This window comes from Podarcis tiliguerta, assembly GCF_965153285.1.
Source record: "Podarcis tiliguerta genome assembly, chromosome: 1".
NCBI classification, from domain to species: Eukaryota; Metazoa; Chordata; class Lepidosauria; order Squamata; family Lacertidae; genus Podarcis; species Podarcis tiliguerta.
Window position 1 is genome coordinate 44,482,226 of NC_139534.1, and position 26,456 is coordinate 44,508,681.

Consider the following 26,456-nt stretch of genomic DNA (forward strand, 5'->3'; position numbering starts at 1 on the left):
CTCTGTTGTCATGCTCTCTTGCTCATTCAACATATGACACTTGCATTGCTTGATTTCCCTTCCTACTTAAAAAAAATTAAGCTATGCCAAGACAGGAGAAGAAAACTACTAAATATAAACGACTGTGACAGGCCTCTTATGAAGAGGAAGCTTCAGGGGTCAGAGCTAATTTTAGTAGTTTTTCCTCTCTTTTCCACAGAAGAATTGTAAATGCTAAGAGGATGTATGTGGTTTAAAAACCAGCTGGGTAATTAATTGTGCTCCAGTATTATTTTTCTATAAATGTGGAAAAAACATAGGAACACAAAGTGCCTTGTGTATTTAGTACAGTATTCCCGTATATTTGTGTGTGTGTGATTTGAGAGCTCCAAAAATCCCACCGAAAGCCTGTTTCTGGAGTAAGGTTTTTTGTCCCCTTTTAAAAGTAGTAGTACTGTAGTAGAACTGGTAACAACAACAATTTTATTATTTATACCACACACCCCTGGCTGGGTTGCTTTCTGTCCTCACAGACCTATATATAAAGGATTATCGAAATATATAAAAACTCATTCCAAAGTTAGAGGGCAGCCTTTTCACCCACAAATAAAACTGATACAACCAGCAAGATGTGCACACATCCAGGCGCACCAGAAATCCTGATCTATAATGTCACCGGTGAAAGGGTGTGCTATCGCCCTCCTATTGTCAAGAACAAACGACTCAGTTAAAACCCTTTTTGTAAAGCCTTAAAGGTGGGAGGGCCAAAAGAAAAGCAAACATCCTGACGTGGGAATATCCCTTCCTGTCCTGCACCCAGCCACCCCCAGTCCGGCCCACGTGGCACCTGGGTGGCTTGTCCGTCCCAGCTGTCCAGCAAGACTTGATCGCAAAGGGTCTGACTAGAAGGCGGCGGGGGCGGGGGGGGGGGAGCTGCATCCTTCGCTTTTGGAGGCCGAGAAGAAACAAGGTACGTAAGTATCCAGCAGATCCCCCGGGCTGGATAAATTCAAGCAACTCTTTGCTGCAAGGTGTCTGTGGGCGAGAGAGCGCTCTCGCAAGAGCGCACCCTCAGGAGGCAGTGGGGAGATCCTCAGGGAGCTCGCTAATGTCTACACTGACTGGCAGCTGCTCTCCCGGGTTTCTGACAGGGGACATTCCTAGAGATGCCTGGGACTTTGTGCTCTCGAAGCTGCGCGAATTCAGGCTGAATTCCAGCAGTCCAAAGAATCCAGGGCTTGCAAACTGAGGAGGCTGTTCGCCCTGAAAGAGCCCAGCAGCCGCTATAATACTGTTTTTCACCGACGGCGGGGCGGCGCTCGCAAGAGACGCGAAGCAGCAGGTTTTCTCCAGTTCACGAGCAGGCTGCAAGCGGCCCCGCCCGGATGCCGTGAGAAAGCAAGCAGGCAGCTGAGGCGGCGGTCGCAACAGGTGCCTCCCGGATCCGGGAAACTCCTACGGCGGGGCGCCGTGAACGTGGAAGGTTGGGCAGGCCCGGGCGCGAGGCAGGCCTCGTCAGCTCGGGAGGGAAACCCGCCCAAGTGCCCCAAGGGCTGCTCTCGGGAGTCAAAAGGCGCGTGGACGAGACCCCAGCGTTTCCCGCCTTTCCCCGTCGCGGCGCCTGTCGCGTTCAAACACCGGCAGCTGTTAGGGGAGCCCTCTTCCTCGCTCAGAACGTACAAAAGCCTCGTTATGCTCTTTCCTATTTTGGAACTGCATATTTATTGGCATAATGCTATGTTTAAAGTATGTATTTAAAAGTTGCATTGGAAAAAGAGGATTTCATTAATGGGGGGGGGGGGTTATAAGAAAATATCACACGCGTCAAGGTGATGGCATGCTAAACGAGGTGCGGCCGGCGCCCCTCACCTCTTAGGCAGGGCTCCAGAGCTTTGGAACAGCTGCGTGAACGAGGACACCATTTCAACGTGCAGCGCTTTGCTTAGCATAAAGATTCAGGAATTTTTTTTCCGGGGGGGTGTTTGTGTGGATACTGGATTTCGGCCATTACTGACGCAGGAGCCCCGCTGGAAAAAGAACAAGTAGTGAATCCCTTCTAATTTGAGTGAAAAATGCGTGGAACGAGGCAGCAAAGGCAGAGGCTGTGTGCGCTTTACGCTTTAGTCCAGCTCCAATGTGTTCCCACTGCTGGTGTGCTCATCCGGTTAATCCTAGTCCATAGGTATCCTGTAGAAATGCTTCTCTTTGATGCACTTTCCCTCAGATAAGCTCCCTTTTTTAAAAAAAACGTAGGCCAAATTCACATAGTAGTTAAGATGAGGTGCTCACATTTGGGACAGCCCTTGCACATGCGCAGATGACAGCTTTATGGGATAGGAGTTTACGGTCGAGGTTGCCAGGTTGCACCAGGAAACCAAACATGTACAGTGGTACCTCGGGTTAAGAACTTAATTCCTTCTCGAGGTCTGTTCTTAATCTAAAACTGTTCTTAACCTGAAGCAACACTTTAGCTAATGGGGCTTCCTGCTGCTGCCACCGCTCCACCGCTGCACGATTTCTGTTCTCATCCTGAAGCAAAGTTCTTAACCTGAGGTAATATTTCTGAGTAGGCAGAGTCTGTAACCTGAAGCGTATGTAACCCGAGGTACCACTGTGCTGTAATCCGCATTGGGTGAAGACACATCCCTGTCCCTTCTCTGGTGTGAACAGCCGGAGTTACAGGGGGCTAGCCAGGTTTTTTGCTCTGGGTGAAGCCCCCAGAGTGGCACCATTGAGGCTCCCAGCCTGTGTGTGTATGTATGCAAATGTGCATAGAGGGGTGCCAAACTGGGTCTTTGACCTGGATGAAATAAAGCCTAGTTTTGCCCTTGCGTACAGCAACATACAAATACAGTCCTCTGTAACCCTCTGCTTTCCCCACCCCAAAAATAAAGCCAGTTCCAAAGGTTTGGAGAACTTTAGAGATGATGTGGGATGTGGTGCAAAGGGCTACTGATGGAGATGATGAGAGACTCATTGGAGATCATTGACTTTTCCTTTGTGTGAGCAGGTGATCAATGGATCAAGTCCTATTTATTGATTGGTGATATTATTCAAGAGAGATACCCAGATTTATAAAATACCGTATTCAAAACTTACAATGCAGCAGCTCAGCTTACAATGTTCTCTTGTAGTGCTTAGTATTAAAGAAAAGCCACTATAAGATAATACTACAGGAGACTTTCCTTAATGGTGTAATCTCTACTATTACCCTGGCTTAAAAATGGAGGCTGCCTGGGAAGTTATGGTGCCTCAGTAAAACGAATGTTTGTGTACTTACAGGTTCTGCATTAGGTTTTATTTGCTGTAATGCATTTTCACTTTTTACAAAATTGTTTCCCCCTTGAGTACTAAAAATAAGGTGTTTTAAAGATATGAGGTGAGATGTTGGTTAAGGCTTTTATTTAAATGAAGTCATGTGAGATCTTGGATCACTTTACATAGCACAGCCAATAGTAACCTCTCTAATAGGAAAGGGAGCCCCATCGGAAGCCAGTGAGCCACATGTACATACGGCGAGAAATATATTAACCTTTTTGTTTTTATAAACCAGCCATCTGTTGAAAGCGGTGATTTCAGCTTAGAGAGCTTCCTTAGTTTTGTGTTTATTGACAAAATATCCTAAGGTGCAAAAGCAGAAATTTTGGTGTTGCTAAATGAACAGAAAAGGCTCAACTAGTCTTGGAGAGATGTGATTTAGACTCAGTTTATATTTGCATGCTAACAGCCACACAATCTGCTATGGATATAATTTGGGCACAATCATCTTAGCTGTATGTCCCATTTTAGCTGTAAGTCCCATTGAGTTCAATTATGCTCTGGTTAGTGGATACAGCATTGAATGCTCCAGTGGTAGAAGAGAAGAATGAATTAGTGCAGCATTTTGAAACAACAATCCATGTTTTAGGACAGGGGTCAGCAAACTTTTTCAGCAGGGGTCCGGTCCACTGTCTCTCAGACCTTGTGGGGAGCCAGACTATATTTTGGAAGAGAAAAAAAAAGAGAAAGAATTCCTTTGCCCCACAAATAACCCAGAGATGCATTTTAAATAAAAGCACACATTCTACTCATGTAAAAACACCAGGCAGGCCCCACAAATAACCCTGACATGCATTTTAAATAAAAGGACACATTCTACTCGTGTAAAAACACGCTGATTCCCAGACCGTTTGCTGGCCGGATTTAGAAGGCGATTGGGCCAGATCTGGCCACCGGGCCTTAGTTTGCCTACCCATGTTTTAGGATATAAATAAGTGTCCAGCTAGGTCCATCTATTCCAGCGCACGGTTTTCTTCAGTCGCCAACCAGATGCCTCTGGGAAACCTGTAAGTATGGCATGAAGCAGTAGAGGCTCCCACCCCACAGCAGAGCCTCCATGGAGGAACACATCTGCCTCACCTAAACCCTTTCCAGCATGACAGATCAAGGCTTGGAATCGCTCTGTAAGAAAAGGATCTTTCTATAGAAAAGGAAAACTTGGAATGTTGCTGTTATCTACAAACACAAGAGAGTCTCAAATACTCAGGCAGAATTGCTCGGTGTTCAGTCCTATCCACACTTATATGGAAGTCAGTCCCATTGAGTAAATGCTTATACAACCAGGCTGACAGCCTCTGTGAAATAACCCTGTCACTGACTAATTACTCCTTGGCAAGGCTTTTTTTTTAGCTGGAGCTCACAGGAGCTCAGCTTTGGCACCTATCAGGTGGGTGCCATTGCCATTCTAAGAGAACAAGGGAAAAGTTCATGGTGAACTCTGGCACTTCTTTCTAGAAAAATGGTACTGCTCATTGGCCACATTCAGATGACACACATTTGGATAGTATAGTGGTTAATGTGTTGGACTAGAGCCTTTGGAAAAGGTAAAGGACCCCTGACAGTTAAGTCCAGTTGCAGACAACTCTGGGGTTTGGGGCGCTCATCTAGCTTTACAGGCTGAGGGAGCTGGTGTTTGTCCACAGACAGTTTTTCCGGGTTATGTGGACAGCATGACTAAGCCGCTTCTGGCACAATCAATGGAACACTGAAACTAGAGCAGCCCATGGAAACGCCGCTTACCTTCCCACCGGAGTGGTACCTATTTATCTACTTGCACTTTTTGGCGTGCTTTTGAACTGCTCGGTTGGCGGGAGCTGGGACCGAACAACAGGAGCTCACCCTGTTGCAGGAATTCGAACTGCCAACCTTCTGATTGGCAAGCCCAAGAGGCTCAGTGGTTTAGACCACAGCACCACCCGCGTCCCTAGAGCCTTTGGAAACCTGGGTTCAATTCCGCAGTCAGCCATGAAGCCGACTGGGTGACTTTGCTTGGGCAAGTCACAGTTTGTCAGCCTAATCTATCTGACAGGTGAGGATAAAATGGGGAGGGGGAGAGCCGTGTATTCAACCTTGAGATTCTTGGAGGAGAAGGTGGGCTATAAATATGACAACAATGATAACACTGTAGTTTAATGTGACATCCAAATGCTACACATTACTGTTTGGTTAAATCTAGTTGAATATGGAAAACGGGTTTTTGATCTCTTCATTAAGGGGTTTTGTGGTTTGTTTGGTGTCATTTTCCACATTCTTCAGGGAGATACAGTCTTTGGTGTCTTTTAACTTTTGAACCTGCCCCTCAAACTAAATGTTTTTGTCTTTTCTTTACCATGTTGATACCCTCTTCTTTAACAGCAACTGGTTCCTTATAAACCACATTTTTAATCATTTTTTATACTTGGGCACTAAAACTAGCATGAGCAGCAATACAGGTTTTCTTTTCATTTTACTTCCTTTAAGCACTGGGTGCAGAACGAAATGTGGACATAATGCTGAAGCTCTCACAAAATAAAATTTCTGTTTCAAATCTTCTTGAAATTGTTGGGGGCGGGCGGGAATAGCTTATTAAGAAACCATTTTTTACTTGCCTGCCATGTTAATGTTCCTTGCTGGCTTTTATGACAAAGACTATTTGCATAAAAGCTCTATCTTTGTTGCTGAGAGTTCATTCCCCCTGCTGCTTTTTCCGCTGCATGAAGCCTCAATTGCACTGAAAAACAGCAACCAGTGGTAGAGCTGGCAAGGATTCCTTCCTTCCACTGGAGGGGAATGAACATCAGGGAATCAGTGAACCTTAACTGCTTCATTGCCTGCTTAACTGGTGATTTGCATAGGGTAAAGGAAGTGAGTGGTAGTGTAAGGATTTGCCTGTGTTTTACCATCACAGGTACCTGGGCAGGTAAAGCAAAGAAGGGTTGGGCTTGTTTCACAATAGTCTACCAGGAGAGCAAGGATGAGGAAGGCAGCTGGAAAGCAGGATAGGGGAGGGGTGGCTTCTTACTGAGCTTGGACAGTGGTGGCAGCTAGATTCTGAACATCAAGGTGCAGATGAATTGGGAGTCTGTGGTGGGAAGGTCAGGAAGATAATCCTGCTTTTGTATACCACAATGTGGATTCTCAAAGACCCATCTTGCCTCTACATCCTCTCATAGACATTGTGAGCACTATATTTCTCCCCTTTCTCCCGCCAACCAGCATGGGGAGGGATGAGACAAGAGTTGCCTGCCCAGCAAACCTTTCCTTTTCAGTTCTAGGTGCTTCTGATGTCAAAGTGCTGGCATTGTAAATCAAATAGCACACCTGTGAAAAGCAAAACCAGGTTTAGCATTTGCCTTGTCATCCTTGCTATGATATGCATGTTTTTGCTACAGTCTGATGTTATTATTCCAGTCTCTGGCCCCCACCTACCCTGTGTATTCTGCCTTGGTCAGACCCCACCTAGAGTTCTCTGTCCAGTTCTAGGCACCACAGTTTAAGAAGGATGTTGACAAGCTTGGAATGTGTGCAGAGGTAGGAGACCAAGTTGATCAGGGGTCTGGAAGCCAAGCCTTAAGAGGAACAATTGAGAGAGTTGCATATGTTTAGCCTGGATAAGAGGAGACTGAGATAGCCATCTTCAAATATCTAAAGGGATGTCACACGGAAGATGGAGGAAGCTTGTTTTCTCCTGCTCTGGAGGCTAGGAACCAAACCAATGGATTCAAGTTACAAGAAAGGAGATTCCGACTAAGCAGCAGGAAGAACTGTTTGACAGTGAAACAGACTCCCGCGAGAGGTGGTGGGCTCTCCTTCCTTGGAGACTTTTAAGCAGAGGTAGAATGGCCACCTGCCATGTATGATGTAGTTGAGATTCCTGCATTGCAGGGGTTTGGACTAGAAGACCCTTCCAACTCTTCTGTTCTATGAATCTGTGATAAAACTGTTGTGCCTGCATCTGAAAGTGATGGTGAGTTGTTCTGTCTTTCCTCTGAACTAGGTGAAGTACAGCAATGAAGCCTCCTCAGCTGTGCAGGAACTCACCTGAGCATAATAGCTGACATTGAGCTCTGTTCCCTGCCCCGTGGTTTCCATTATCATTATGGCATCACCCTACAGCTACAGCTTTAATGTGAATGGCAGGCTGTTTTTGCCCAGGGGCAACACCAGCATGAGGAATGATGGACATGTGCAAGAACTTTTTCACGAAGAAGCACAACAGGTATGTTGCAAAAGCCCTGGTTCCCTACAGCTGAGTTCTGAATTCTGAAACATTGCAAGGTGGTGGGAGTAATGCTCTGAGAAGAGTCCAGATTTGTGTTCAGTTTACAGTGTGTATATAAATTGTGATTTATTTGTTTAAAAGTCTCCGTAGATCATTGATAATTAATCACTTTGTTGCAAGAGCCACAATTGCTACAAAGCATTGGAATAGTCTCCAATTAACGACCTTGAATATTGGTATCAAAAGCTGTGGCACATTGCCTTATTAGAGAAACTTGCACAAAAAATGAGAATTGTCAGGGGACAAAGTACGCAGGAGAAGTTTGTGGTCCTTTGGCATGGCTTTATTGAGTATACAGGAGCTAGTTTACATGATTATGCCCTGCCTGCTGCATATTCTTGTTTGTCCTTACAGTAATAACTTTTGATTTGGGTGGGAGTCAAGGGTAATGTGGAACCTGCAAGGAAGATGCTTGTTAATTAGAGCATGTCAATTTATTTGATCAGTTCTTCCAGTTGTTTATGTAGATTATTTATTTATAACAATCCTTAACCCTGTTTTATGTCTTGTGATTTGTTTTGCATAAATTGAAATAGTTTCACTCAGAAATGTGAAAATAAACCAACAAAAATTATTATTTAAAAAGATTACTACTGAGGCAAAAAGAGAGTGGTATTTGTGAAAACAGGACTTGCTGGCAAGCAGTTTTTTGTTTTTGATTTCCTATTTGATGGCAGGGGTGAGGGATAAGTGTCAGAACCTTTTGCCCTTACCTGCTGGCTCCATTCTTAAAAATTGTCTCTGAATCTAGTTGCTGATAAGTAGGTCTTTGTAGGCTATAATCAACAGGGGATCTGGGTTTTGTTTGTAGTAGGGTGGGATTCAGGCAACATGATTACCCTTCATAAGATGAAGAGCTCTTCTAAATCAAACCAAAGGCCCATCCCTTCTAGATACCTGTTGTCACAGTGGCCAACCAGATGCCACAGTAGTGTGACTTATTTAGGATTCTCATTTCCGTACAATTAAGTGCCCTGGGGGCAAGAAAGGGGCAAGTTCTGTCATCCTTAAAGCATGCATTTTGCAGGCATTATAGTACTGACCCTTCGTGCCTCTTCGCTGGTGCCCAGCAAGATGAAAGAACAAACATAACCTTTAAATCCTATTTTCATTCAGAGTTCTCCGACACACAACAGACCTTGGTGGAAGATACATCTTTTTGTTTGGGAACCAGTGCTCTTTGGCACTTGGGACGGAGTCTTTACCTCTTGTATGATCAATATCTTTGGAGTAGTTCTCTTTCTGAGGACAGGGTGGCTGGTGGTAAGTATGGGGAACTAAATGACAAGCCATACAGCTGTTGATTTGTCTTGGAATTGGTTTTGATGTTCTTAAGGTATTGCATTTAAATTAGTGCTGAAAGCCTGTGTGCTGGCGACCATTCTTTTGCCTTATCATCTTTAGGTCTTTCCACCATCTCTTCTGTAATAGCTGAGGAATGCATATTCATCTGCATAGCCTTCATCACATATCCAACCTCCAGCTATGGTGTGTCTGTTTTTTAAGCAGCTTGCTGACACAAAACACACACACACACACACACATGCAAGCAAGTGGGAGATATAACCCAAGCACTGGCAAACAGCCCAATCCAGCCCAGTTAAGACTATAATGAGAGCAAATAATTTTAAACCAGTGTGCTTTGGTGTCAAGTCAACATTTTGCTCTGCAGGCCAACCTGATTACATTCTCTGACCATGTGGAGAAATTTGCATAGTATTTGGTGCTCTCGGCCTCTGTTTGGACCACACTGCTGTAGGGATTGATCCTTTTTAGTCACAAGTGGTAACAAGATGATTTGTCTAGATGACCTTTTGATCCTTCCACCTCCTGATGAAATGTGGGAAGCTGTGATGGAGCAGAAAGTGGCTTATACTGACTGCAGCAGCAGCATACCATGCCTTTCACATGGCGCAAAAGCTATTCTGCTAGGTTGACAATCTTGTTATTATTACCAAATAGTTAGCATGTGGTTCTACCTTGGCACAGCTGGGTGCTTAGGTGGCCAGAATGTATTTAGGTTGGCGCATCCCCAATCACTTTGCCCTGTGCTGTATTATGGTAGAAACAGGCACTGCCTGTGCAACATCCTGGTTTGATTTGAGGTACCCCCTCCATACCACTGGGTCTGGCTTTTTGCTGGTGCAGCAGTCATTCTGGTCCTCTTACAGCCTGCTCCAGATTGTTGGTTACTTCGAAGTAAGTTCTGCTGAAATCACTTGGAACTCATCTGAGTTCAACTGATGGCAGCAGGACTTGGTTCCAACTAAGCTCCTTAGGACTACAGCTTGCAATCCCTGTTGGCACAGAGCAGATTTAAATTTTATTTTATCAGCTCTTTAAATCCCACAAAATTACCTGCTTAAAATAAACTTGGGTTCCTATGGCTTTGTTAATTTCTCTCCCTTTATGTCAAAATAAAATAAAATAGTAGCTTGGGCTATTTACAGGGAAGCTGATCAAATATAACTGTTCAGGTAACACATGTTGCCATAGTTACACGTCCTCCCTCATGTTCCTCCAAGCTCTACTGAAAGAACATAGTGTAGTTTGAAGTGATGGTTGTAAGCAGCACTCCTTCTGCCCAGCTGGAACAAACACCCTCTTTCATTGTCCTTATACCAAATTTATTGAGTTTTAAAAATATGTTGATAACAGTTATACAGTTGTACCTCAGCTCCCGAACGCCTTGGGATGGGAGTCGAACATTTCGGCTCCCGAACGATTGAAAACTGGAAGTGAGTGTTCCGGTTTTCAAACGTTCTTTTGGAAGCCGAACATCCGATGGGGGCTTCCGTGGCTTCTGATTGGCTGCAGGAGCTTCCTGCAGCCAATCAGAAGCCTCGCTTTGGTTTCAGAAGTCGAACGGACTTCCAGAACGGATTCCCTTCAACTTCCAAGGTACGACTATATTATGAACAGTTATGCATGAACTGTACTTTAAACTTAGAAGAGTGGAAACCCTGACCCATTGTGGCAATTATTTAATTGCTTAAAATCTTTCTCCTTTGCTAAAGCTCCTCGGTGGTGTAAAATTTCTACTGAGAGTGAATGCGTATATGCATTGAGAAGATTGGATTTGGAAAGTGGATTGGATTAGAATTTAAAATTAAATTGTTAAAATGGAGATTTTTTTTTTTAAAAAAAAGAGACAGAGAGTTTAAACAAATATTTACAAATTGCACAGCAAGAGGACCTTGAATGCATATTGTTGTAACCCACCCTGGGACCTGCTGGTGTGAAGGGCAGGTAATAAATCAAATAATAATGAAATAATAAAAGCCTAGATGTGTAGATATCATGCTGTTGCCATTCAATCTCTCGACCCACCTTGTTATGTTTGTATCCTGCCCTACCCCAAAGGAGACTGGGGCAGCATTTTACACTCACAACAACCTTGGCATATTACATTAGATACGGAGACAGGGACATGCCAACAGCCATTTAGTGAGTTACACAGCTGAGTAGGGATTTGAGGCTGGTTCCAAGATCAGCATTCTAGCCCCTATATCACACTCGGTTTTGCTTAAGCTTGCCTGTGAAATTTCAGCTGCTTATAGCTTCTCCCATAGAGGTTGTGCAATGTCACACATCTTTCTCTTTCTTCTCTTTGACGATCACTCGTAGCCGAGTTAGATTGTCTTCCATTAATATGGTCTTCACGGTATGTCCGTAAGTGACTGTGGAGGCTAGTTCTGGATCTGCACATCCTTCCAAAGTGGGGACATAGATTTCCTGGCGGGAGTTGATCATGGTGAGGATTTGCCAAACGTGCCTTCCTCTCAGCTCACTTCTCCCTTTTGTCCTGAGTTTGTGCTTCTTCAAACTTCATGACGCTTTTGGTAGAACCATCCTCCAACTGGGATGCGGGTGGCGCTGTGGTCTAAACCACTGAGCCTCTTGGGCTTGCCGATCAGAAGGTCGGCGGTTTGAATCCCCACAATGGGGTAAACTCCCGTTGCTCGGTCCCAGCTCCTGCTAACCTAGCAGTTCAAAAGAACGCCAAAAAGTGCAAGTAGATTAATAGGTACTGCTCTGGCGGGAAGGTAAACAGCGTTTCCGTGTGCTGCTCTGGTTTTGCCAGAAGCGGCTTAGTCATGCTGGCCACATGACCCGGAAAAACTGTCTGCGGACAAACGCCAGCTCCCTCGGCCTGTAAAGCGAGATGAGTGCCACAACCCCAGAGTCGTCTGCGACTAGACTTGACTGTCATGGGTCCTTTACCTTTACCTTTATCCTCCAATTGGAACGCTCACAGGCCAGTGTTTCCCAGTTGTCGGTGTTTATACTACTTTTTTTAGATTTGCCTTGAGGGTGTCTTTTGTTTGTCCACTGGCAATTACCCATGGACCTGTAGAAGCCTCCTGCAACCTTTTGCACCTTCTGTTCTCCTTGCACTATCACAAACATACTAGTGGTGATTATCTGATCTGAGGGTTCATTCATTCATTTCTCATCAAAACTAGAAATTGGATGCTGCTGTTTCCTCAGAATCTTATTTCCTATCTCTCCCCGCCCACTCCTCTAACTAGCTTGATATGTATCCAGAATGTTGTAGCCTTCATGAAGTGCAGTTTCAGTTTGGAATCCTGCTGGTTTTGATGGCAGTTGCATCAGACCAAGGGGAACTGGAGCCAGGACTCAGCATGCAGACATCTGCTAGCATACAAGCCTCCCTACACAGCTATATCTTTTCTAAAAGGAAAGCAATGTTCTAGCTTTGCATTAATTGTTAAGCAAAATAAACAAAACAAAAGCACTATCGGTTTTGTGTATACTAAATATCTTCAAACTAGCCAGGACAGTGGGTGCTATTTGGAAACGCAGATGGCACAAGCATAACCTAACATGTTCTGCACAAAGCAATAATTAGTGAGCGAGAGAACCTAAAAGCCACTGCCCTTCCTTGAGAAGTCATAGCAGGAAGGAACACAATGCCTGTGGGATAAGAGCAGCACACAGAGTGCTTTGAAGATGGCACGAAGGAAGCAAAATGCTAGAGTTTGTTCACAATGGGGATCTTAAGGCTTAAGAGGTCACTTTTTTATTTAGCATCTGCATGCTGATAACATTTGAAGGCCTTCTGACTGGGTTCATATGCTAAAAGCTGTGAAAACAGAAGAATATAAGGCCTGGCTTCTGCTTTTTGTAAAGAGATGCATTAGAAATCCCCTTAATGCAGTAGTCCTGTCAGTTGTTGTTTTATACGCATGTTTTTGTGAAAGATATGAGCACTGTTAGCCCATCTCAGAGCCTTGTGGTACCTTGTATTTCTTAGAAAATCATGTACAGCATACCAGTCCTCCTACGCTGCTTTTTTTAGACATTGGAGAGATTTGCAGTAGAGTTGAGTTCAAGTGTTAAGTTTTAAGAAACCACATACCTTCTTCCTACTGCTTTCATGTAAACTTCCTAACGTTTTGACAGCAGTAAGCAAGACGCTTTGGCTTCGATGAAGTACAAATGCATTGCATTCTTTTGTAGCAAGCAAAACAAAGGTAAGTGTGTGCCTTGAAATGTTTTTGAAATGTAGACCTTCAAATCATATATATATATATATATATATATATATATATATATATATATATGCTTTCGTAGATTTTCACGGGTACAGGAATGCAGGTTTTGGTGTCCTCGGGTGTCTTCCCGTGTAAAAGTTGGGGTGTCTAGGCGACGTTTCGACGAGGTCTCACTCGTCATCTTCAGGCTGGTGCTTTCGGCTTCTTGTTACTGGAACAGAGCAGGATCTCAGTGTTTGAGTTCCTATAAATACTGTTGAGGAGGTGTGGTGTATAGCCTCCAATGTTCTGGGCAGAGAGGAGGTTCCCAGGCTAGTGTGCCTTTTCTTCTTTTGTTCCTTAATTACTTGAGGGATATCTTGAGTGATTTCTTGAGTGATTTCCTGAATCCCACTTAGGTGGGTCATTAGGTGTGGATTAGTTGCTAAAGCCTTCGTGTCTTGAACTCTTGAACTTTGTGAAGAGTTTTTCTGAGAAGATGGCTGTACTGCACTTGGTTGTGCTCTGGCTTGGCTTCGTGTATAGGGGCGAGCTGTGGTTTTGTGGCCTGTGCCAGCCAGATCTGTGTAGGGATTGCAGGGGGGTGCAGCATCCGGAGGTGCCACCCTGGTTTGGCTACTGGATGGTGTCTGTAATTTATCTGTGGAGAGGGTCTGGGTTTGGGTCTGGTGTGGTTGATTGGTGATGGCGTTCTGTGTGCCTCTGGATCTGGTGTCAGATTTTGTGGAATCCCCTGCAATCCCTACACAGATCTGGCTGGCACAGGCCACAAAACCACAGCTCGCCCCTATACACGAAGCCAAGCCAGAGCACAACCAAGTGCAGTACAGCCATCTTCTCAGAAAAACTCTTCACAAAGTTCAAGAGTTCAAGACACGAAGGCTTTAGCAACTAATCCACACCTAATGACCCACCTAAGTGGGATTCAGGAAATCACTCAAGAAATCACTCAAGATATCCCTCAAGTAATTAAGGAACAAAAGAAGAAAAGGCACACTAGCCTGGGAACCTCCTCTCTGCCCAGAACATTGGAGGCTATACACCACACCTCCTCAACAGTATTTATAGGAACTCAAACACTGAGATCCTGCTCTGTTCCAGTAACAAGAAGCCGAAAGCACCAGCCTGAAGATGACGAGTGAGACCTCGTCGAAACGTCGCCTAGACACCCCAACTTTTACACGGGAAGACACCCGAGGACACCAAAACCTGCATATATATATATATATATACACAACAACATCCAGAGGGTACCAAACTGCCTATACTTGGCTACTAAATCTATGCATCTCTTTCTTCTTTTAAGTTTCAATCTTTTCTTTTTCCTCCCATTTCAGGGAAACACCGGTATTTTAATGGGCATGTTTTTGGTGTCCATTGTCATCCTGGTGGCCTTGGTAACGGTCTTGTCTGGTATTGGGGTTTGCGAACGCTGCAGCATTGGAAGTGGAGGAGTCTACTCAATGATTTCTACTGTCCTTGGAGGTCAAGTTGGGGGGACCATTGGCTTCCTCTATATTTTTGGTCAGGTAGGAATGCAACTTCTTTTTAAATAAATTATTTCGCGCATGTGTATCTCCAGTCACCTTTCCTTTTCTTTGCTTGAGGCAATGATATACAAACCCCATAGTTTATATTATGCTACTGAAGAAGATTTTTTAAATATTCAGTAGAAATTGTGCAATTGCAAAAATTATGAAAACTCTGTTATGTATCTGTTATCTTATGAATAGATTTATAATTGCCTGTATTGGAACAGAAATGTGGCTAATGCTAGATCAAAGTTTTGCACTGGGAATGCTTTTTAACATAAGTCCAGGTCCTGGATGCCATTTGCTGTGCTGGAGAGCCAAACAAACACCTCAAAGGGAAATGTGGCTCCCAAGATTTGGGGGCTGCTGGGGAGGAATTTAGGTGGCTTAACATTTATTTCTTATTACTGCCGCACAGCGGATGAGTGTGCCACATTTGTTACTTGCTTGTGAGGTATTTTAAGAGCTTAGAACCAAATTAAGGCCAGGAGTGCTTTGGAATTACCCAAGTATGACACTGATACCCAAGACAGCTGATAATCAGTTTAAAATAAATAAATCAAGACCACTTTGTGACTCCAATCAAACTGCCTTGACCAGCTATATAAAGAAATGATTTTGTGTCATGATTATATGATTATAAAAATCATTGTTATTTTAATACATTTGTGAGGCCTCCACAATAATGTTTAATAATTACATACTATTATATCATTCCTTCATTTATACTTGTGATTGTGTTTTAGGTTGCCTTTCCCACTTATTCACACTCTTACAGTTTCTCTTTAAAAAGTACTTGACCAGCTTGCTACAAGCTTTTAAGATCTTTGGAATTATCCAGTTTGGCACTTGTGATTTGTTAATTTTAGTTCAGCAAAAGCCTCTGGGCAAGGAACCAGCTCGAGGAACATGGTGCCTATGAACTATATTCCATCAATGTAGACATCCGTTTTGAAGTAGAGATTCCTAAGGTGATGGCAATTTGTTTGTAGCTTGAGTCTTTTGACAGAAAAGTTCCATCTTGGCCTTGTTCACTGAACTCATTCACTACATGACAGCAGTTATTATTTCTAGCTTTTAGAAGGTCCAAGTATAGCTATTCAAATTGGATGACAGGTCAAACAAACCATAGATAACTTTAACCACACTTTGTTGGTATGGATGATGGACAAGCTGTGGTTAAGGAAAAACCATACTCCTCCCTGTAGCTGTACCAGAGGAGGAGAGAGATTAGGAAAGGGAGGAGGAGGCAAGCTTAGTACTCACTGTGACTTGTTCTGACTCATTCATATCATGCAATCTTTAGTTTAGGGCAACCTCCCCCATCTTGGTGCCCTCTAGATTGTTTTGGACTACGTCTCCCATCATTCCCAGCCAGCAGAGCCCAATGATCAGGGATGATGAGAGCTGTAGAGGGGGCATGTTGGGAGAAGGCTGGCTTAGGGTGATATTTGAATGAGGTCACTGAGTGATAACTATAAAAAAATAAGCCAACGTAATAAATAGTTACTTATCATGGTTGGTATACAGCAGGCAGAGGCAAACTTGGCCCTCCAAGATGTTTTGGGACTACAACTCCCATGATCCCTAGCTAACAGGACCAGTGGTCAGGGATCATGGGAGTTGTAGTCCCAAAACATCTGGAGGGCCGAGTTTGCCAATAATAATAATTTATTATTTATACCCCGCCCACCTGTCTGGGCGGCTTCCAACAGAATATTAAAGTACAATAGTCTGTCAAACATTAAAAGCTTCCCTAAACAGGGCTGCCTTCAGATGTCTTCTAAAAGTCTGATAGTATGCCTGGTATAGAGGACACGCTAGTCAGGAACCTAGACAGAAACTTTATTGCCTCTCTCAAAAAGAGCAGAACAGCAAAAGGAAACTCCACTCAGATACAACTAAATCCAATGCCATCCTGGGACAAAATTATGTAACGATATATTTACACAGTATTTCAGGGCCGGCCCAATAGATGGTTGTGCCTGAGGCGGACCACAAAATGTGCCTGCCGCATCGGCAAGGGAAGAAGCAGGGAGTGGAAACAAGGGCAAGGAAACAAATCAATATTACCTTACGGTTGAAGACTGGTGTAGAGCCCAGGAGACCCCAGAGGGCAGTCCCGCCATTTCATTGCTAGGGTTGGAAGGAGACCAGCAGCGCCTCCTATTTGCTGAGAGGCCACTGCCCTACCCACCTGTCAGATTCGGCATGGGAGGATCTGGCCTGTGGACCCGAAAAGGTTCCAAACCCCTGTTGAAGATAGTCTTCTTTTAGCATTAACTCCCTTTCTTTGCAACTTCTTCCCCAATGTGGTTTTACTAGGCTTGCTCTGTTCTTGCTTCCTGAAAATTAGTGGAAATGTTTTTATTCCAGCAGATATTAGAAGGTTGAGTCAGGTGGCTGCCTTAACTGGACCGGGCCATTTTCTATCTGCCAATATTCTGCTAAATACCACATTGTTTTTTAAATAACTAAGCTATATATTTTATTATTATTTATTTACAGAGTTTGTTTTATACCCATTTCATTGTTTGTTTGTTTTTCTGACATTTTAAGCTGCCACAAGAGTCCACTTGCAGGCCAAGTAAAAGAAATAAAATCTTCTACATCCTCCAGTTTATATGGCTTGTAAGATACTAAGCAGTTTCGTAACTGGAAGTATTTTTCAGTGTGTTGCAGGTGCTATGTACATTACTGGATTTTCTGAAAGTATCTCTGAACTCCTGGGCTTCAGTAACATTTGGGCCATAAGGGGCATCTCACTTGCTGTGCTGCTGGGTTTGCTTGGAATTAACCTTGCCGGTGTGAAATGGATAATCCGTCTCCAGCTGCTGCTTCTCTTCCTACTGGCTGTTTCCACACTGGATTTTGTCATTGGGTCTTTCACACACATAGATCCAGGTAAATTTGGTATTGTTTATTTATCTACTTACCTATTGGACATGCAGTGGTACCTTGGTTCTTGAATGTAATCTGTTCCGGAAATCCTTTCGACTTCTGAAACGTTCGAAAACCAAGGTGCAGCTTCCGATTGGTGCAGGCGCCCCGGAAACAATATCCAACAGCCGCATTGGACATTCAGCTTCCGAAAAGTGTTCGAAAACTGGAACACTTACTTCCAGTTTTCGAACGTTTTTCAGAAGCCGGAAAATGCTTACTTCTGGGTTTTCAGCATTTGGGACCCAAAATGTTTGAGTACCAAGGCGTTCAAGAACCAAGGTTCCACTGTATTTATTACCCGCCCTTGACCAAAGGGTCCAGGGTGTGCTACATCATAATAAAAATCAGTTAAAATATGATACGTAAATAATGACTCACTAAAAGAACAGTACAACCAGTAAAATCACGAACAGAGGGTGAACCGTGATCAAATGTTTCCAAAATTTGTGTGGAAAACGGTGCGCTTTTGCGTGTCTTCTTAATTTCTCTGAAGTTGCGGCTAGATGCACAAGAGGCACGCTGGGGGTCAGAAAATGGGAGTCACCGTATCAAGAAGTCCCTCATATGCTGTCATCCCGCAGCATCCCTGAGGGACCATTTTCCTTAATGGCTTAGAACTTTCTACCACCATGAGGAGACCTCAAGCAACATACTTCTTTTTCCAGTTGCTAGGCCCCTTTACAGCCGTTTGAGGGAGTTCCATGGAATTCTATGTCTATCAGTTGCTGTCTCCATGAGTTTCATATTTCTGCCTAAAAAACCTTTATATTTAAAGATCTTCACCTCTTTGCTACTTCATATGCATTTTGACTTCCATATATCTATTGCCTGACCAATCCCATAAAACTACCCAAGATAGCTAATGTAGCTAGGATTGCTCAACATGTTGATTATAGTATCCTATTAAGAACTGGAGAGCCTTCCCATTTGTGCAGTTGAAGTTTGTTTTTATTTTACCATGAAATTGGCTACATAAAGTGAAGTAGAATAATACTTAATCACCTTTACATCTTTTAAAGAGATGCATGCTATGAACGATGGCACAAATAAGAATTTTTAGTGTGATTTGTTCTTGATCACGCTGTTAAATTTAAGTACATAAAATTATATGTAGTTGCACAACTAAACAGAAGGTGTCACTTTAGATTCATTTTTTGTTATCCCGCTTCTTTCTTTCTTTCTTTCTTTCTTTCTTTCTTTCTTTCTTTCTTTGGTGTTGCTTTTATTTGTAAAATCTACATTGAAGTTAAAAGTTGGAGACCAGCACAGGAAAACGGTTCACTTTGCAAAGGTCCTAACATTTTTGCAGTCGTGTTTAATGAGTCCAAATTATAAGAACAGGTGTGAGTTTTGCAGATACCTGACAGTTTGGGTGAAAGGCTGCTGGGGTTGGTGATTGATTCTGCACATATTTTCGGTAAGCCTTATTATACACAGTTGGACTAAGGTGAAATATAAATGCAATCATAAATAAATAAACTTTTATATCCTCAAAGGAGCAAAATACATAGTTCCCCTCCTCTCTGAGTAATCATCACAAGTTAAAATAGTATCTGAACATGTTCACAGCACCTGGCCTTTCGTTACTAAATGAATCGTCATTTTTCACACATCTCATATTAGGGTTAGGGTTTCTGATAGGAAAGAGACCCATTTCTCGGTCAAAATGTCAGCATGTGCTGCTGAGGTAAGAGATGGAAGAATTAGCATGTTATGCATGGCACACAAAATAATAAAATATCTCACTTGTTCTACTTTTTCAGAAATGTAGCTCTCTGTAGTTTCCAGTGCTTTTTTTGTATGCGAGTCCCTCCCTCCTTTTAATTACTCATATAAACTTTACTTGGAATGTCTTGCATTACTGCAGATGTCCTCTGTGTGGTATCTGAGCTTTGAATAAACTGGGCATTAAAAAGATTGTGCTCAGAATGTGTGTTTGAAAAGTGGCAGCATTCTTAAGAAGTGTGTGTGTGTGTGTGTGTGTGTGTGTGTAAGGGTGGATATGCATTCCCCTCTGAGCCTCATGAATTTCAAAGGCACTTAATAAATCGACATAGATTTTTTTAAAGAGTTCTTTTCTAACAAAGACAAATGGTCAATAAATGCTAAAAATAACAGTAGCTACTGCAGCTGTGCAAGAGGTTGCTATCTAGCCTCAATACTATTTGCATGTAGCATCTTGCCCCCCCCCCCCAAATAATTATTCTGAAGTTTTAACACATTATTAGTAGTTTGCTGCTGTCGTACTTTAAGCAAGTCCATATGGAAACTTCTCCCAAAGCTTTGATGTGATTTAGAATGTAATAAGATAATTGAGAATTTTATATAGGGATCTAATGGGAATGATAATCGACGTGAGGATACAAAACAATGGAATCTGATACTGAAAATGGGTGTGTTCTAACCATGCAAATTTTAGTTAAGTGATACAGCACATCTACATAATCATTTGTTTTGCTGCATCGTGTTCTCTCCACTTATAACTAGAACATTTAATTTACAAGTATCAGCCTCCATAGGAAATACTAATAATTATTAACTATACTGCTCTTTAAAATATAAAACCAATGCTAATTAGGCTTTTAAAAGAGTCCTTCACAGAAGGACAAAACATATTTTAACACATATTAGACTTACTCATCACAATCATCTTATTTTAAAAGATCCCCCCTTTTAAACTTTCGGGGGGGGGGGAAGCCTCACATCTAGACTTGTGTACACCCTCCTTTTGGTTCTCAAATGAATTCTACTACGTGATTATGCTTGGGTGGAGTTTCCTTGCTGTATCACTCCCATTTCCTCAACTCCACACACACACATACACACCAATATTATCCCAGTGTTCAGTCACTTCCTTCCCCTTGTTGCTTTTATTTTTAGAATTTCAAGGCAGAGACACGTTTTTACATTTAGAGGGTTTTCTCAGATGGGGTTCCCATCTTCCTGTATAAATTCTTCCCTAAAATAATCTCTCTATATTGTATAATCCTGGAAGTAAAGAACTCCTGTTTGATTTTGTTTCTAGGTCACATTAAAACAGCTGCATCTTTTCCACAGAGCGTAAAGTTCTGGTGTCTTTGTGGGTCTTTCTGGACAGTATATTTCATTTCACCCCCATTCCCCCAGGATTGTCATTTGGAAGAGGAGATCAGAAGCAGACCTCAAATGTATGCATTTTCTCCTCTTCTTCCTTGAATAAGAGGAGAAATGAGTAATTGACCAGGGAGATATTAGACCCTACGAGATTAAACTTTCTAAAGAGTGAGCTTTGTCTCCAAGGATTTTGGGGGTAGGGGATTGAATGTAGTAATTCTCAGTTCAGTCACTTTTCCTTCCAGTGGGGTCAGGATGGGAGCTTGAGGCCTATTCATAGTCACCATCCCAAGTGGGAAAATATTGTCTGAACAAGTAGGTTTTGGTAGATAGCTAGCTGATAAACATTAGCTTGTTAAATGTGAAATGGCATACATTTTTCTTAGTGTCTGTGCAGTTGTCTTGAGGAGATCTCTGTTGCTATTGAAGGGCACACATATTAGCAGCTTTTTACATTATTTTATCCCTAAGGATGTTCTGGTTTTGCAGAACTGGGAGTGGTACAATGGGATGATTCCTGAAAATGAATCAGAAGGCCTTGCATTTCTATCCAGTTCACAGGGAGGAGTAGGCAATGTCAATCATGTGAATCCCAGAGTTCTTCAAGTGGAAGATATGACCTACAACAATTGCCACCAGCAGCAAAAACATAACCCATCAACAAACTCAGACTTACAAAACAATCTTAACCCCTTATCTGTGCAGGTGATGGTAGGGTTAGGAGTAGTGGAGGCATATTTCCACTAGGTTCTGCTGGTGAGTGGGTCTCCACCACCACAGCTCCCCCCTTTGCCTGCCAACAGCATGGACTATTGACTGGATATTGGTTATGGTGTTCCCACTGGCTGTAGCCTCAAAAAAGGAGTGGCAGTTGGGGAGAGATGGGCTGGCCATGGGTCTGCTACAACCTAAGCCAGCGAGTGGCCTGATCTGCGCCTTTCTACTGCAACAGCCTGTAGCTCACACAGCAAAAATTTCGTAGAATCACCTCCCCGAGCTTTTCTAACTTTTCATGTTGGTGACACACTTTGTAGACATGCATCATTTCACGACACAGTAATTCAGTTTTACTGGCAAACTGGAGGTTAAATTAACCCCTTTCCTGGCCCGGAAGGAGCGAGGGGAGGATTTGCAGGCACACCTACACACTGCAGCCGACACACTAATGTGTCACAACACACGGCTTGGAAAGCTCTTCCCCTCCCCCTCTTTGCCCTGGCTGTCATGAACAGTAGGGTTTCAAACGTGGTGGTCCATTCAGCCCCCCTGTTCCCTAGCTGTGAGACAGGATTGCTCCCTAAATGCCCTTCTGGAACATATCAGTGCAAATGTATGTAGGGCATTCATTTTAACAGTGCTCAGATTCAGCTGTTTGGAGGTTATGCTTGAAAAGGAAGACAGATAAAAAGAGGGGAAACTTCAGAGGAGAACAATCATAGCTTAATTTGAGACAGAGTTCTTCACAATCCTAGGCACATGTGAAAAAGTGGATTTTTCTGAGGTTAAAAAAGCTTTTGGGACAAAGTGAAAGCTGACAGAGAGGGACCAGATGCAAAGAAAGCCAGCTCTGTGATCAAAGCAACCTTCTTTGTGCCTGGATACGAGCTGCATATTCTCCTTTCTACCAGATTGGACACAACTATTTGTATCTGTTCATTGTAAGCCAGGAGTTGAGAACCAGTGGCTCCAAGTCCAGTCATACCCAGTCCACATAGCCCATGGAAATTGTAGGGCAGAAATATCTGAAGGGCCACAGGGTTTCCCACCAATGTATTAGATACTTATTTTTTAAGGAAAAGCATGTGGTTTCCTTCCCCCGTAATGGCAATGTAAATTCACTCACGCGACCCTCTCCATCTTCCACCTAGGCAAGCAAAAAGCATTGGCAAATACATTCTATCCAGGCAAAAATAGTCGAGAAGGATGCAGATCTGGGGCTGTAAGCAGGGGCAGCCAGGTGAGGCGAGGCCATTTGCTTCAGGTGGCGGATCTGACCGCCCCACCCCGCCGGTGTGCTGCTTCCAGGCCTACCGGGGCTTCACCAATGCCACCAGCACAGCCCTTGGTTCTGCTTCATTGTGACAGGTGGGGTGGTGGCAGGTACAGTTGTGGTGATGGGGCTGGCAGGGGGCATATGTGGTGGTGTCAGGACGTTTTCCCTCCATCGACACAACGTCTCTGATTGGCCCTGGGATAAGGCATGTGATCTGTGGAGAGTTATGTGCTAGAGTAGGCACATAGGTCACTTAGTCTCAGTATCCCCCACCATGGTGAGATGAATTGTATTTCTCTTTAAGTTATATAATTTAAACATTAGCATCTATCCGTAGAAAGCCTCACATGCAAACTTATGCAAATCATTTTATCCTCTCTCCCTTTCTTTTGCAATGGAAACCCCTGCTTTGAAAACCCAAACCCTTTGCTGTGGGAAATGGGAGTCGGCAGAGGACTAGATTTCTTTTCCATTTTATATTAGTGTGCTTGCATCATGCGAGATAAAAGCCTAGTGGGATATGTAGTATTCTTTCATATTCACACTTTGGGAAAGGGTTCCAATTCCCACTGGGCCATAGGGGACTAATTGCAAAATTTCAAGCAGCTTGGCATTTCTGATTAGGACTTGTGCGCATACCCAAAAGGAAGCATGTTCTTTAAACCAGGTACAGAACCAAGCCCAAAAAATCCTTTTGGCAGCCCTGCAATTCATTTTCAAGGACTCTTAGTAAAGTACCAAAATAGAAATAAAGAAGTTAAGAGTCCTTCCTAATAGTATTACCTAGTTTTCATTATCCTAGCATTTCTCTGTAATTCTTTTGGGCTGTGATTCCTTCCAATCAGCACTCTACACAGAGGCATCCATTTTCCTGTTGTGTCAATTATTTTTTAGGAATCCTACTAAAACAAAGCTATGTAAGGATGTAAATAAAAAAATGTAGGTGGCTTTTTTATTCCTTCTAGACAAAATCTGTTAATAATTTCCAACATTTTGTTGTTGCTGGGTATTGTTTTGTTTCACAAGGAAGATTTAAGAAGAAACTGATGTTGCAGGCATTTTGTTTTTAAGCAGAAAAGTTTCTCTTTGTGTTTCTTGCTAGGACTTTTAATTGGATATTTATATATCTGATAAAGTTAGGACAGGAACATCTGGCTTGTTTTATGTTTCGTGATTATACCAAATTGGTAACCATTTGCCATACATGGTAATGCTAAAGATGCTATTTTTATCTTATCCCCTTTTTCTTTGTACTGGATAAAGTTGAGAATCAGCAAACATCATTAACAAAGGAATCTAGGCAAGTGGCTGCTCAGAAGCACTAGTGCAGATGGTGAATGTATTTTGGTAAATTTATAACCTTGCACAAGCCAAAACAACAGTAAGTAAGCAAACAAACCCATTCAGACATTCCTTCACACTTTCATCTGGTTTTTTCTGTTCTTCTGCAGTTGGTTTACTTAGCATGTCCATCTTCTGTTTCTTTGTTAACTGATGCAGAAATACAGTGGTGCCTTGCAAGACGAAATTAATTCCTTCTGCGAGTCTCTTCGTCTAGCGGTTTTTTCGTCTTGCGAAGCAACCCTATTAGCGGCTTAGCGCTATTAGCGGTTTAGTGGCTATTAGCGGCTATTAGCGGCTATTAAAGGCTTAAGGGATTAGCGGATTAGCTGCTAAAAGGCTATTAGCGGTTTAGTGGCTTAGAAAAAGGGGGTGGGGAGCAAAAAAATATCTCAAGACTCGAGAGACATTTTCGTCTTGCGAAGCAAGCCCATAGGGCAATTCGTCCTGCGAAGCGCATCGAAAAACGGAAAACCCTTTCGTCTAGCGGGTTTTCCGTCTTGCGAGGCATTCGTCTTGCAGGGTACCACTGTATATGTAATTTTCAACGTCTTTTACACTGCAGGATATATGTGTGTGTCTCAGCCATCAACAGATATTTACAAATCAATTTCCTTCCCTGTGTGTTCCTTTTCAAAATTAATGAATTTCCAGAGTGGTAGCCCTATTAGTCTTGTGCTGCAAAAGTTATTGAAGTAGCTAATGGCTACTGTTGTGGCAATCCTAACCATGTCTACTCAAAAGATAGTTCCATTGAATTCAGTAGGGCTTATTCCCAGGTAGGTATGTGGGGTTTTAGGGAAGGGGTAGTACATTTGATGGGGGACACATCGTGCACCTTCTGGGGGTAGTTTGTCCACCTTTGGTCCCCACCCTGCACTCACCTGTGGCTCCTAGAAGCTGTCAGCATGTGACAATGGCCACACCCCAAGGAACTGCTTCGACTGGCTTGCTGAACCAGGTGAGGGTAGCCTATGGGTCTCAAAACCTTGGTGAGTTAGGCATTTTCCCTGCATGTGATGGCAAGCTCCAGCAGATTGAGTGGACGAGACCAATAGTGGGTCGAACGGTCAAGAAGGTGGTTTCTGCACGTTCTGTAGAGGGAAGTGAGGGTCAGATGGGGCTTGTCAACCTGGGAAGGTAGCCCATCTAGGAGAAGGAAAACTCTGGTCCTAAACCTACTCTGCCTTGCGGGATATCTTTGGGAGAAGAAAAGGCTAAGGAGTAAACCCTACACAAATCCAGAGTGGAGTTCCTAAGACGGTTGGATGGTGCCTTATACACTTTCTTCCAGCCACTCCTGCAGCCAAGCTGGTGCCAAACATATTGCTCTGCTTTCCTTTGGACCACATCAGTGAGGCTGAGAGTGGAGTCTTGTCATCTGGGCAGCCCAGGACACTGCCTAGGTTTGTGTCTCGGGGAGGTCACTTTGGTGCTGCCAATGCAGAAATTTGACTCTTGCCACCGCCAGAGGCATACTCCATTGTCTCTCGAGACAGCTGGATGCCAACAACAGTTCCCAAGTAAATGGGTTTAGGATTGCAGGTTTGCTATGATTTTGCAGTTCAGTACAAACAAAATCATGTCGCATTTCCCCCAGTCAGGCGCCAAGAAAGGAAGCACTCTGTTTTTATCGTGCAACAAATCCTGTGGGCACCTTAAACATTTTACCAAGCACTATCCTGCACACATTGCAATGTCAGTTATGTAAGCACTTTCTGTAATGCAGCATTTTGTTTCATAAATTCATATTTCATGCTGAAAATGGCTGTGTGTGCACATCTGCTGAAACATAACATACAAGTTAATTTATATTTTAAATGTTTGTAGCAAGCAGGATTTTGAAAACTTCAGACTTTTAACTGAGGGGCACAGATAAAGTCAGCAGGCATAAAAAGGGATCAGTTCTTTCCAAGTGAAAAGAACAATAATGAATGTTGCATTCCATTGATTTTTAAAATTCTCAGTAGGAAGTAGGTTAATGCTGCAATCGTTTCTCTAGGTGCTTTAAGTTCTACATCAAATTCATCTGCCAGTCACTTGCACTTCTCTATTGTGATAAAGATATTCTAGCTTCCCTCTATTGTTTCATTATTCCCAGCGAGATTGTCTTGCCTATGCCTGCTGTAGTTCGGCCTGAAACTGAAATGAACCCAAGGAATTTTTCATGTACAAATACAAGTGCATTCCCATCACTTTCTTCCCCAAGTCTTCCACCTAGATACAGTTGTTCTATGTAAGACATATCTATGGTTTTGTGCACTTAAACAGAGAATTTCAGGGAAGTGTCAGCCTTCACAATAATATCTTGCCTTAAAATTTGGCCACATAATTTGATTAACTTGATCTGTATTCTTGCAGGTGTGTGTGTGTGTATAAAATCTCACACCCTGCCACTCTTACAAAGTATGCCAGACCAGTGAGGGAGGGCAGTGGACATAATACTGTATACATTTACTGTACAAACTACTAACATG

At 43.1% G+C, this 26,456-nt stretch overlaps 1 protein-coding gene across 6 annotated transcripts in view; it reads left to right on the plus strand.

Annotated features, from left to right (window-relative positions):
- The first annotated feature begins 821 nt into the window (after positions 1-821).
- The window catches only part of SLC12A8 (solute carrier family 12 member 8), a 63,510-nt gene continuing 37,875 nt past the window's right edge, over positions 822-26,456 (plus strand). For 2 of the 6 annotated variants that reach the window (XR_014504184.1, XM_083408700.1), the window contains exons 1-5: positions 1,432-1,520; positions 7,274-7,495; positions 8,675-8,821; positions 14,415-14,606; positions 17,282-17,513. Coding sequence is in view for 5 of the 6 variants with exons in the window: in XM_083408700.1 (XP_083264826.1) it covers positions 7,376-7,495; positions 8,675-8,821; positions 14,415-14,606; positions 17,282-17,513 (691 nt within the window). In the remaining variant the exon portion in view is untranslated. Of the gene's footprint in view, positions 950-1,328; positions 1,411-1,431; positions 1,521-1,546; positions 1,856-7,273; positions 7,496-8,674; positions 8,822-14,414; positions 14,607-17,281; positions 17,514-26,456 lie in introns of those variants that run through there. The other 4 variants (XM_083408699.1, XM_083408701.1, XM_083408702.1 and 1 more) reach the window with 4 other exon arrangements.